Genomic DNA, 13,288 nt, shown 5'->3' with positions numbered 1-13,288 from the left:
ATTGGCAGACGGACACCAAACAGTCCCGTGACATCCTGGAGTGTTTTTGCATGGGGGTCAACTGTGTGATGATGTTTCCATTTTTTCTTCAATCCCCACTGATAAAGAACTGTTGTTGGTGTTATGTTGGTGTTATCACATGTCAAGCCTTTAACAAGGTATGAAAGAACACAAGGATTTAAATTATTCTGGTGCTCAATTTTTGCGTAACTAAAATTAATGTTACTCAAATTCCTGATGGATTCTGTCTTAAACTGTTACGAGCTTAGTATTTCCAAATTATTGCATGTCAATGTAAGGCAAGACAAGACATGCCTTGGTTCTTATGTAATTCTCTTAAAAACACATAAGATATTGACTATAATTTTGTCTGTGCTATGGCAATTCACAGTGGGGTGGTCTTGATGTGTCTTTAACTTGTAGACTGGACTGGACTAGTAAAACGCGGAATTGTAAAACGCCTCTAGACACTTCGAATTCCTTGGCCACAATCATCTTACGGCTCTCTTCAATACATAAAATTGTGACCCTCCACGGGAAAACAGGGACAAAGGTGATAGCACGCTCACAGCACGCTTCCACTCTAAAACAATAGATTTCGATTTTAGCACGCTTAAAGCGTGTTCTGTAACTTGTCTCATTAGTAAAGCCTTTGTTTTACAGGACACACTAAACACAATAAAGCGTGCGTAGCCGAACAAAAAAGCGTGTCAAGCACACTAGGTGTGCTCGCTCGCACGCCTAGTGTGTTCAGCACAACACACTAGGCGTGCGAGCGAGCACAAAAAGCGTGTCCAGATCGTATTGTTCTTAACCTACCATTCCTTTGCGAAAACGAAAATAATTTCATAGTTGATTTGATCATAACACTGACGGTTAGTTTGGTTCGGAAACGGCCGGGAAACGGTAGATAGTAGCTTTAATTTTTGTGTTTTTTCCTCGTGTGCGTAAGTTTCACAATTTATGTTTGCCGAACATAATCTGTATTGAATGACTGTTTTTTCAGTCATGACTCTAGCGTGTTCTCGAGTGTTCAAGCGTGCTAAATCGCACGCTAAGCGTGACTTCGAATCGCACGCTAAGCGTGACTTTGAGTCGCATGCTAAGCGTGTCTTCGAGTCGCACGCTAAGCGTGACTTCGAGCACGCTTAGCAAAACAAAAGGTTTAGCGTGTGAAACAAGGCTTGCGTGTCATGCATTGTTGTAGTGATTAAATATGTGCATATCTGTGTCACAAGACACGCTAAGCGTGCTGTGTTAGCGTGTTGTGAGCGTGCTATCACCTTTGTCCCTGTTTTCCCGTGGAGGGTCACTAATGTCTCAAAAAAAACAGTAACCTCAGAAAGAAGTCAGAAGCAAATAAGGTCGAAAGACCGAATTTGAACATATAACGGCAAATGTTCTAATGTCACGAACGTAGGAGTCGTGTAGGCCCGTCACCTTTATTTACCACATACTGCCCCCAAATTAAAACAGTACCCTCAGAAAGAAGTCAGAAGCAAATAAGGTCGAAAGACCGAACTTAAACATTTAACGGCAAATATTCCAATGTCACGAACGTAGGAGTCGTGTAGGCCCGTCACCTTTATTTACGATTGACTGTTGATTTCTGGACGGGCCCCGTTCTACCTCGTGCGAGCAATACAAACGACTGCACTCAACAGACGTCAAGTAGTGGAAAGAAAGAAACATATGCACACAACTCATAGCATCAATCCCGTTGTTTTAGTAGGGGTTTGCAGAACGAACATGTGCTATACTGCAAAAACATCTCCACGCTAAAACAGACCATAGAGTGCTCAAAAAAGCTAGAAATATGCCGTCGAAGAAACACACAAGAGCTTCAAACACAAATTGTTTCGCTCGCTAAACCGTTTAGTTTCCGTTTAGTGTCCGCGTTCTACAAGTCCGTGCTTAACAAGCCCTCGTTTTACAAGTCCGCGTTTTACAAGTCCGCGTTTTACTAGTCCTCGTTTTACAAGTCCGCGTTTTACTAGTCCGCGTTTTACTAGTCCGCCTTTTACAAGTCCGCGTTTTACTAGTCCGCGTTATACTAGTCCGCGTCTTACAAGTCCGCGTTTTACTAGTCTGCGATTTACTAGTCCAGTCCAGTCCTCGAAATACAGTATGCCAAAACTCCCCGCCCTCTAAAGATAAGTCCTTGACGGTTCTTGTCGTTTTTCGGTGCCTATTCATCTTCGGCATCTTTCTCATCCACCTCTCGTTCTGTCCTGTGTCTGTCATCACACGAAAGAAAAGCTGATTCTCAAAAAATCTGCCACAAAAGGAAATTGACAAAAACAATATGAAAACCATATATCGAAAGTTTCTTATTCTAAAATTTTATCATACGTCTTAATTCAGAGCTACAAAGAAGTTCCTCCTTTTGAGTTATTGATACTGTTCTTACAGTACCTCTTTCCACTAGCGAAATTTTACAAAATTCCTTCGCGGCGAAAAGGTAGCGCGAATCCAGAACAGACTCCAATCGAGAGTGGGTTAATTCTAGATTACTATTAATTAACTATTACAACATTCATTTTTAAAATAGTTTCCCAAGCCGACTAAGCTAACTAAACGTCGAGTGTATCTTTCAGTAAACAAAACATGCCGTTATGACGCCGGAAATCCAGCTCACGCATACTATACCCCGTGACTCACGCAAACCTCCGACTTACGTGCTACTACAGTCATTCCTTTCTAAACATTTTTTTTTTGACCACCACCGTACCTTTCTACCCAAAAAACTCATGAAACCGCCCGGTTTTAACCTGTTTTAACCTTTCAAAAATTAGAGCGTTCGAAACTAAATAAGATCCGTAATCACAAACAACATACAGCCGTTTACCAGCACTCTTTAAAACTCCTGAAACCCTTCAAAATCAGGCAAAATAAATCTTTGAAATAACCTTTATCAATGTTTCTTATTTTTTATTCAGTTCTATAAAATGCCTTTCATACACTACTGTCAAACAAAAATTTCAATTTCCTCAAAGTTTCAAGACAAAAGAATAACAAATATTTCGTGCACAATGTAATTTGATTAAGCCAATATTATCACGTCTAAAAATACTTCAAGCAATTCAGTGAAAACCCGTTTTTTTTTCGTATCAACGAAAACCACTTTCGAATAATCAATACATGAAAATAACAATAAGATCAAAAGGAAGAAAGGAACCTTTCTAATTATTTGAAGACTTTCAAAGCCGTGATATTATGCATCCAATCCGCGATAAAATTTAATTACAACAAAATCCAAGTTCTCATTTTGAATTCCATTTTTTTCAGTTGATACCTTTATCAAACTTGTGAAAAATTCCATTCAAGTTCCTATTAATACTGTACATTCCCAATGTTTTGCTCAGGTCTTCAGAAGCGTCTTACTAACCAAATCTAAAATAATTCCAAAACATCCTGTACAAACATTCTACTCTTTGTGACAAACGACTTGACGACCAATTGTTCGAAATGAAAATCGACACAGTTCTTCCTAAATAAAAAAAAAGTTTTACGGCGGAGTCAGGCTCAAAAAATATACCGCAAGATCACACCCCCATTCATAGTCAGAAACCAGCAAACCATCTAGTTTGCTAAAAAAAACACTGCGTGACATCAATGACGTTACCTTTTTCATTTACAAAAATAACTTTAACTTGTCAAAGTAAGTGCAATTTCACAATGGTGAATATATCGGCCCAGTTCTCGGCCGGGTCCAGTTCTCGGCCACTTTGTGTTTAACGCGTTTTTTCACACTCCAGTTGAATCAAAAAGAAAAGGTATTTCCTTCAAACGATAGACTGATTCATGTGCTTTAAGCATCTTGAGTTTGATCGTTCAATTCGATATAGAAAGCTCACACGTCGAGTTTACGCGGAGGTAGTTGTTTGTTTACGGCTCCAAATTCATGGATGTAGTTAAATTCGTATTTTATCCAAAAGCCCCCACCATACGAGCTAATTTTTGGCATGTGAAACGTAGAATAATTCAGCTTTCTGCTTTAGTTAACTTTTCGTTGAACCGTTGTATTTTTTGGTCTTAATTTACTTCGAAATTTTTTCTTGCGACGTTTGCGTATTTGCCAGTTCTCGGCCACCCTGCTCGCTATCACAGCTTAGCGCTTGGTTTTTAATATAATTTCATCTGCTGCTGCCAGAATGAAAGAAATAAATGTTTTAAAAATAAAGTTCAATCTTATCTCTAAGTTTTGAGCTGACTCTTGTCTTGTCTATTATTTCTACAACACCTAAATATTTCAAGACCTTTTCACTGCAAAATAAACCATCTAAATGCACGGGTCACACAATGCGGTTTTGCCAGAACCTGCACATAGGCAACTAGGCGCGTTAAAATCCTTCTTTTCTAAAGTAAAACAAAGCATCATAAAAATAATTTGGGATCGATATAGTATAAATAGGTTTACAGAGTGATTTTATGACTGTGAAAATTAATTGAGCATTTTTTTACAGATAATTACGCACAAGCTTTTTAGTGGCTGAGAACTGGGCCAAGGTGGCCGAGAACTGGGCCCACAAATGGAGCTTTTATTTTTATTATTGCTCGGGCAAATTAATTTTTGACCGGTCGATAGCTTTACACCAAAAAGCTGAATAATGTAGCTAGCTCTGGGAGAAATTTCAAGTTCCTGCGGTTCTTCTGAGGTAAGAAATACAAGTTTACGTCAAAAGTGGCCGAGAGCTGGGCCAAGGTGGCCGAGAACTGGGCCCACAAATGGAGCTTTTATTTTTATTATTGCTCGGGCAAATTAATTTTTGACCGGTCGATAGCTTTACACCAAAAAGCTGAATAATGTAGCTAGCTCTGCGAGAAATTTCAAGTTCCTGCGGTTCTTCTGAGGTAAGAAATACAAGTTTACGTCAAAAGTGGCCGAGAACTGGGCCAAGGTGGCCGAGAACTGGGCCCACAAATGGAGCTTTTATTTTTATTATTGCTCGGGCAAATTAATTTTTGACCGGTCGATAGCTTTACACCAAAAAGCTGAATAATGTAGCTAGCTCTGCGAGAAATTTCAAGTTCCTGCGGTTCTTCTGAGGTAAGAAATACAAGTTTACGTCAAAAGTGGCCGAGAACTGGGCCCCATACTGTACTTTGCACCGTAAGCTTTTTTCTCTGTCCTTCCGCCGAAGCAAAAAAACACAACCTGATTACACATTAACCCAAAAGTCGACCAAGTGTGCCTGCAACGATTTCCTGTCAAAACTAAAATGAAAACAATTGCGGTATGCGTCACCCGTAGCGGTTTTGTAGCAACCCCGAGCTATCCCCGTCTTTTTGGCCGCGCCAGGAGACTACGCTCTAGGACGACCAAAGGGTAAACCTTAAATCGGCCACGCCCGATTAACTAAGTTTTTTTTTTATCCGTCGAAGGCAACAGACAGGCTGCCGAAAGCTTTTAATTACTTGGGATAGAGCCCAAGGTTAAAATTGCCCTTCGTTTTTTGCGTCCAGTCACAAATCGCCGTTGGGGCTCTAAGGTGCATGCGTCAAGTCCCAGTCTGCACAAGATGCTGTCGTAGTTGAAAGTTATCGCGGATTCCATGATTTCTAGACTGCTGAAATCACATACAAATGACCCACTCTAAAAAGACCACTCTAAAAGACGTTGCGCGTTCTCAGAACAAGTCGGTCCTCAGGCCTTACGGGAAAATAATTTATGAGTGAACCTATCGATCGAGAATCGAGTTATACCAGATGAGCTATCAAATCTTAATCTTCAGAAGCGACATCGTATTTTGGATTTTCAGATCGTTAAACAAGTAGAATATCCGGGGTAGAATACCGGTACGAACTCTAAAACGTCTGAGCAACAAGAGCAGAAAGGTTAGAAAGTTGTATCAAACGTGACTTAAATTGCTTACAATAAGTGTTGCCACTGACTAATTAAACCAGGGATAAACAAAACAATGAAACATCCTATTGAGATTCCACTTCCAGCAGAAACCTCACAGACAATAACAGTGATACTTAATTTTATTGACTTTAAACTGAAAAGTACATGTAAGCAGTATTTTGGATGCATGTAATATAACCTGTATTTATCATGGGGCCGCTATTAACCAGACAAGAACTAATATATGCAAATCGGCGAAGCGTGTTCATTGAAGCGATACAATAACATCATCATAGTAAATTTTATAGAAACTTGAATACATGCATTTTTACTGAAGAGATTACGAATTCCTACTCTAAAGTAAATTTTTCATTCATAATTTTTGTATCAAGAATGAACTTGTTTTCAAACTGTAGTTATTTAATAGATATGTTTCGACTTGCGACTGGGGTGATTTGTTTCATTTTAATCTGCACTACTTGAACTATCTTTTAATAAATCCTGTTGGCCAGATAGATGGACACGAATGCGGTTGAAAGTTCGGATTTTACTATTCGAACATTTCTTAGTTCCTAAAATTTATCACTTAAACAGTGAGTTTAAAAAACCACACTACAATTTAGACTGGGAATAATATATACAATTAATGCTTAGAATATACTTGCTTTAGTTGCTTGTACTATGCTAGAGCTGAGAAACAATCGGACAAAAGACCACGAAAATTTCGTCATGTCGACTTTATGGCGTTTACAGCTGGATACGCCAGGAAAGAAACCCAAGTTCACGCAGATATGCGTCTTGTTTTAATAAAGACCACAGTTGAAACCCTGGCCCACTAAATTCAAAAGCCGTCAGCAGATGTGACCCAGAAAGGCTTTTGGTAGCCTGGTAACTACTCGTCATCAGTCTCCAAACTCTGCTTCTCGGTTTTTTCGAATATTTTTGACTGTAATTGCTGGTTTGCAGCTGACGTCATAGCAGCCATGTTGGATGACAGGAACAAAGCGTTCTCGTCCGTTGGGAACTAAACTTTTTAAACATGTTTAAAAACATGTTTTATTGTTTTGTCATCCAACATGGCCGCCTTGTCACGTGGTTGCAAACCACGTCTTCTTGGCCGAAGAAATCATTTGTTAGACTTGTAGTATCAGCGCAAAGATGAAATGTTTAAATGCCCAATGTGAAAAAGATGCTAAGCGGAGAACTTGGGAAGCAGAAAAACAATCCACTGGTGAAAGCGTTATGGAGAAATATATGCAGAAGATCGAGCGATCGTGGAAGGATTTCCAAAGCTGTATAATGATCAAAATTCTGTTTATAACATCGAATATAAAGGTAACCATGTTCCAATTAGCTATTAGTAATTTTTTTAATACAGTTTTAAAACCATGTGTCGTTATGTTTATTCAATTATTTAGGAGTGATTTACGCTTTCATTCGGCTCTGCTGTGTTGCCCCATTTATTATGCACGTCAGCTTTGGCTCTGAGCGGATTAGAGGGGTCGGCAGTGAAGGGGTAAAAAAATAATAATAATAAAAAAAAAATGGAGATTTAAAATGGAGATTTAAATCTTCGAATTAGAAACCATTGTTTAGGCAATAATTAAAATCAGATGGAGGACGATTTGATGTTAACGGAAAAGGAATGATAAGTTTGGGAGTTTATGAAAGCGTTCACATAAAGGACGAATATAAATGTCGAAGCTTTCGATCAGCTTGAGCTAATCAGAAATGGCAGGTGCAAGAAAATTAAAATTCCTTCTTTTGAAATTTCTGCTTTATGCTCGTCACTGCTATAAGCAGACCAAAAATCGGATGAAGATTTAAAATCACCCTACCTGCTCTTCGATGATTGAAACAGAGGTTTTGGCATTAAATGTGAATGGGTAGGGATTCTGTTAAACGGAAACAGAATATTTAATGTTACAACTTATTAAACCTCCAACGAAAATGGTCAACATACATCTCCAACCTGTCAACTGCAGCATATCGTTAACAGCAGGTGTGAGTAATTGAATTTCCGGCTTTGTTAAAACTTTGCTATTATCATCGGAGCTGCTACAAGAAGATGGGGAAGTTAATACTATAAAATCCTTTGCGGTAATAAAAAAAAGTCGGCTTTGGTTTCCCAATAGGCCATTTGTGTATCGTAGGAATATATTAAAACAAACTTGCAATGGAACATTTCGCGTGGGAACATCACTGAAACCAGTTGCGTGTTATTTACATTGCCATGAAAAACTCCCGCGAATTAATTAGTCTCTATTCCCAGTCTAATCCGAGATATTATCCTATTACAGAGAATTAAGTTTAAGTTTCTGCGCTGTTCATTAAGCTCCGTAGACTGAAAATGACAGCAAATTAATATTTGGAAAAAGTAAAATACAAAAATGGAACTATAGCAGTCCCCAAGAAAGTAAAATGGCTATTATGCAGTTTCAATTTGAACTATTTACATAATATAAAATGATTCTACTTTTATGTTTAATTTTATTTTACAGGCGTCCCAAAGTTCTAGTTAAAGGTGTTACGAACAACGAACGGTAAAGTTTGCAAGGAGTATAGACTGCTCAAAATAAAGTTTTCGTCATGGAATTTTAGTGAAGGCTCAAGGCCGATTTAGGTACGCACAGCCTGTGTACCATTGTCGTGAACGACACTTATCTTGAAAAGGAGCCCGAGTTAAAAAAAAGATATTTTTTTCAAACTATATAACATTCAAAGAAAACATTTCATCGCTTTTTGGTCGCATGTGACCAAGTTTTGCCTTGTTATTAGACATGACATTAGTATGGGTTTAAAAAAGCCTGGGACTTTTTTTTCCAAAGGCTGTATCATAATGAAATGTCGATTTCGTTATATTATAGTAAACGAGAAGCTGCTTTAGCTCGTGTTAGTTTGCTGACGGGAGTGTAGCAAAAAAGGCCAGACTGCTTGACAGTCGATTTTTCTTCTGTTTGGTAATTATTTGACATTTTTGACAAGTCCGTCATTGAAACACCCACACGCTTTACTCAAGCAAGTGTTGTGCGTCTACATGGATAAACCAACGCTTTTAGGATATTATATTTTCTTAAAAAGTTATACTTCGAGAGAGATGCGTTTACAAGGATGACAGAAGATATTCTTTAAAAAAGAACGAAAACAACAGCTACCCATTGAGAAAAACGGAAAACTCACCAGAAGGTTAAATATATATTTTTTTTATATTTGATAACTACAAAACGTTGCATGTGTTTACATAGCTTGGTGCCAAAACAAAAGACGTTTGGGAGGCTGATTCAAAAGTTTATATAAACAAGATGCGACCGTTTTCCATATCTTTTATAAAATCTGAAGCCAACAAAATGTAATGATGAGTCATGACTTCATGCAAAACGACTTGACAGTCAATCAAAGGACGCGTTTTATGAGCACAATTTTTTAATTGTACATTATAAAGGCAGGTGCAGCAAACTATAAATTTATATGTACATAATACAGAGCGAATGCACAACTCCAAACGCAAGACAAGCACAGGTAAATGTGAGTTTTTTTGCGATTTTACACATCATTGATATTAGCTTGAGACCCATTTTGCCAGTAAACGAGCTGGATAGCCGAAAAGCACTTACAAAATTAAACTTGAAATAATTGTGTGCGTGAAGTCCACTTCTAGTTTAATTTTAAAAGGAAAAATGAGAAACTTCAAATTTAGAAGAGAGTGTCTCAGTTTTTTAATACCTTTCAGTCGACTCGAATGCTGGTCGAGCTAATTCTGTTGTTGCCCAAAACATAGAAATGGTTTTCCCAGTTTTTTTTTTACTGTCATCAGCAAAATTATAAAAAAGTATATATAAAAGGTCCTCAGTAGATTGACCATTCTCTAAGGTTTTACATGGATGAATAATTAAAAATCTGCTTCCTTACAACTAGGAAACACAGCTGAAATAATGACGACGAGCAACGCGTTAAAGAGAAAGGAGCTTTTAGAATCGTCTTTGTGACAGGAGCCAAAAACTTTTGACGGAATCTTTACGGAATCAGTTGACCCTCGGGATAACTAGTTAGAATAAACAACTCTATCAAAACGAAAATGATGAACGTAACTGAGGATGCCAACCAAACCTCAATTGAAGACTTATTTTGCAAGGCGGATGTTGTCGAAACTCATCAGAAGATCCTTGTTTCAACAATAAATATTCTTCTCTCCATAACTGCATTTCTTGGAAATATGCTGATTATAGTTGCTCTTCAAAAGCCGTCGCGGTTCCTTCATCCGCCATCAAAACTTTTGTTTGGTTGTCTTGCCAGCACTGATCTCTGTGTAGGCCTCATCACACAGCCTCTACACGTTATATTTTTGATGTCTACAGGAAACTACCAACGTTGCTATTATGTTGGGATTCTGTCAATTACCATAGGTGTGATTTTAGGTGGATTGTCTTTGTGTACAATGACTGCAATAAGTGTGGACAGACTTCTTGCGCTGATGTTGGGGCTAAGATACAGACAAGTGGTAACTTTAAGGAGAGCATGGGTCGTGGTTGTTACTTTTTGGCTTTGTAACACTGCCATTGCAATGACATTCTTCTCCAGCCTTCGCATTACAGCAGCACTCACCGGTGTAGTTGTGTCATTGTGTATGGTAACCACCACATTATGTTACACAAAAATCTACAGTATACTTCGTCATCATCAAGCTACAGTGCAAGGCAATGTGAAGCAAGGACAAGCAAACGGTGGTGGGATTTCACTGAATATAGCGCGATACAGAAGGACAGTGTCCAGTGCATTGTGGGTGCAGCTAACATTAGTGGCTTGTTATCTTCCACATAATATAGTCGTAAGTATATTTGCCATTTATGGGTCAGCTGCAAAATGGTTTGTAATGACTTGGCCTTTAACATTAACTCTGCTTTACTTAAACTCGTCTCTAAACCCATTTTTGTACTGTTGGAAGATGAGGGAAGTAAGACGAGCAGTGAAGGACACGATAAGAGAGTTTTGGTGCTTCTCAGTCGAAGTTAACTGCCTCGTAGAGTAAACTAGTTTTAAATTAGATATCTTTTATTAGTTAAGCAAAAAAAGAAATAAATACACGCTAGTGCTGCAATTATCCTTCACAAACGGCGATACTAAAAATATAGGATTATCCTGTAAGGGGTCCTGGGGAATAGCGGGAAGAAACGCTTGTTCTCTCGTTCAATTTTGTCTTGCATAAATCTCAATGAAATCTCATTTTTTTAGAAATTATATTTAATTCTTTGGTAGTCAGTTGATTTTCTTAAAAAAATGAACATAACCTACAATCATTGAACTTGAAGCTGCTTTTATTATTTAGTTTAGATTAAAAAAAATAGTAATGCCAATATGAAACGTCGTACAGATGACGGTCGAGTTTTTATTAACTTGAACTAATCAACATGTTAAGCAGTTTAAAGCGAAGTAAAATAAATACTCTCAAGGAATCTAGATAAAATAATATCAATTTAATGTTAGCAATTTTCAATTCACGAACGTGAATTCTTTAACAATTGGTTCATTTTTTAGCGTGCACTATCGAGTAATCGTGAACACCGGAAGATTGAAGAGCATGAAATAAGCGGCTAAAAGAGAACGTATCACAGATTAGATAAGCCGACTGGGTTTGTAACTAACTGAGCCTCTTTGCTATTTTTTTAGCTAACATCACTACCAATGAAAATGTTAGGACAATTTTCAACAGTGTCAGTGCAAAGCGTATTTTTGAACATCAATTTAACGTGCATTAGCAGCACATAGGATATTTTTGCTTCAAGTTTTAAGTTTCTGTTATTCAGAATGAACGTGATTTCCCCTTACGAATTCCTTAAGTTTTTGCCTTAAGAGCCAATATTTTAAAATTTAAGAATCGTTTTTGTGAAATTTCTCCTTTATTGTCGGAGCTACTACCACGAGAACGAAACTACCGTCCTTTTTTTTAATTAATTAAAATAATAGTTTTGAAATATTTAACAGATGATGGTGATGTGATTTACCTTATTATAGGAAATTAACGATTCATTTTATTAACGCGAATTTCAAAAATTCGCGTAAATTTATGTATTGTAACTATTTTATTATAAGCATTTGACCAGAACTTTTCCTAAATTCGCGTAAATTTTGTTCGCGTTTTTAAAATGCCTCGTTATATTCCTATAATAAGGTAACAGATTATGGTGAAGTGGTCTGTTGCTAAGGGAAATAAAATAATAAAACTGGCAATGAATCAAGATTTCCACGACAAGCATCAACGTAATTGTATACGTAAAATCTTTCAACTCATGCTTAGCATAAAGAGCAGGTAGGAGGTATTTTAACTTTAAGGTAATTAAAAGTAGCTAAGGTTTTCCCAAATAGGCCATCGGGAAAAGGTGATATTAACAGAATTAATAATTAATGAGTTACCATTTATCAACTCTCCTACGCAAATTGTCAACATAAATGTTCAAATTTTAAAGTCAAGCTAATCATAAACAGCAGGTAAGAGAAATTTAATTTCCTCTTTGTTTAACTATGCTACTAAACTCGGAGCCGCTATCTGGATATCAGGAACTTCTGATTAGACTGAATCACTTCGAGATGAATCAATTTTAACTTGAGTTTTACCAATAGACCATGTTTTTATTGTCGGGTTAGTCTGAAGCTTACATCAAACATGAAGTGGAAGATTTTTCAGGCTAATATCATTGCAAACAGTTGCGTGTCATTTACATTGAATTTGGAAAGACTCTCGCAAATAAATTAGCCTCTTCTCCTTATTTAATCCCAGATTACATAAAGTTCCTATTACAGAGAATTAAGTTAAAGTCAGCGCGCGGTATGCTGAGCTCCACAGTCAGAAAAAGAACAGGAAAAGTGATTTTGACCGAATTAATGATTAATGATTTACCATTCCCAGACCTCCCACGAAAATGGTCAACATTAATGACTAACCTTTCAACTCAAGCTAATCATGAACAACAGGTGCGAGGAATTTTATTCCGTCTTTGTTAAAACTATGCTGCTATCCTCGGAGCTGCTCACTGAAGATCAGGAAGTTACGATTAGACTAAACAACTGTAAAGTAAATCAAATGTAACTTGGTTTCTCTTAAAAGGTCATTTTTGGATTGTAGGAATAGACTGAAACCAACTTGCAATTGTAGATTTTACGAGGGAATATCATTGAAAACAGTTGCCTGTTATTTACATAGAGTTTTGAAAAGGTTACCGCGAATTAATTAGCCTCTATTCCAAGTTCCATCCGAGATTACATAAAATTCACACTACAACGAATTTAGCTTAAGTCCCTGCGGTGTTTACTGAACTCTGTGGACGGGGTTTGAAAGGTAAAGTAATGTTACAAAATGTAATGATTAATGATTTATAATTAATCAAACCTTCTACGAATATTGTCATCATAAATGACCAACCTTTCAACTCAAGTTATTCATAAACA

General features: G+C 37.3%; 2 protein-coding genes across 3 annotated transcripts in view; both read left to right on the top strand.

Annotated features, from left to right (window-relative positions):
• The window catches only part of LOC144628960 (uncharacterized), a 469,155-nt gene that overhangs the window by 444,530 nt on the left and 11,337 nt on the right, over positions 1 to 13,288 (top strand).
• Positions 6,740 to 11,942, top strand: LOC144667532 (melanocyte-stimulating hormone receptor-like). Of its 2 annotated transcripts, none has more exons than XM_078528958.1 (2): positions 6,740 to 7,183; positions 8,350 to 11,942. In XM_078528958.1, exon 2 carries the CDS (start codon positions 9,924 to 9,926, stop codon positions 10,872 to 10,874), a length of 951 nt encoding a protein of 316 aa, XP_078385084.1. In that variant the 5' UTR covers positions 6,740 to 7,183; positions 8,350 to 9,923; the 3' UTR covers positions 10,875 to 11,942. The 2 variants fall into 2 exon arrangements, with proteins under 2 accessions (XP_078385084.1, XP_078385085.1); XM_078528959.1 differs by having other exon boundaries at positions 6,740 to 9,367; positions 9,764 to 11,942.

Source organism: Oculina patagonica, chromosome 10, assembly GCF_052425735.1.
Source record: "Oculina patagonica isolate OP01 chromosome 10, crgOcupat, whole genome shotgun sequence".
NCBI lineage: Eukaryota > Metazoa > Cnidaria > Anthozoa > Scleractinia > Oculinidae > Oculina > Oculina patagonica.
This window is presented reverse-complemented; position numbering and strand designations above follow the sequence as displayed.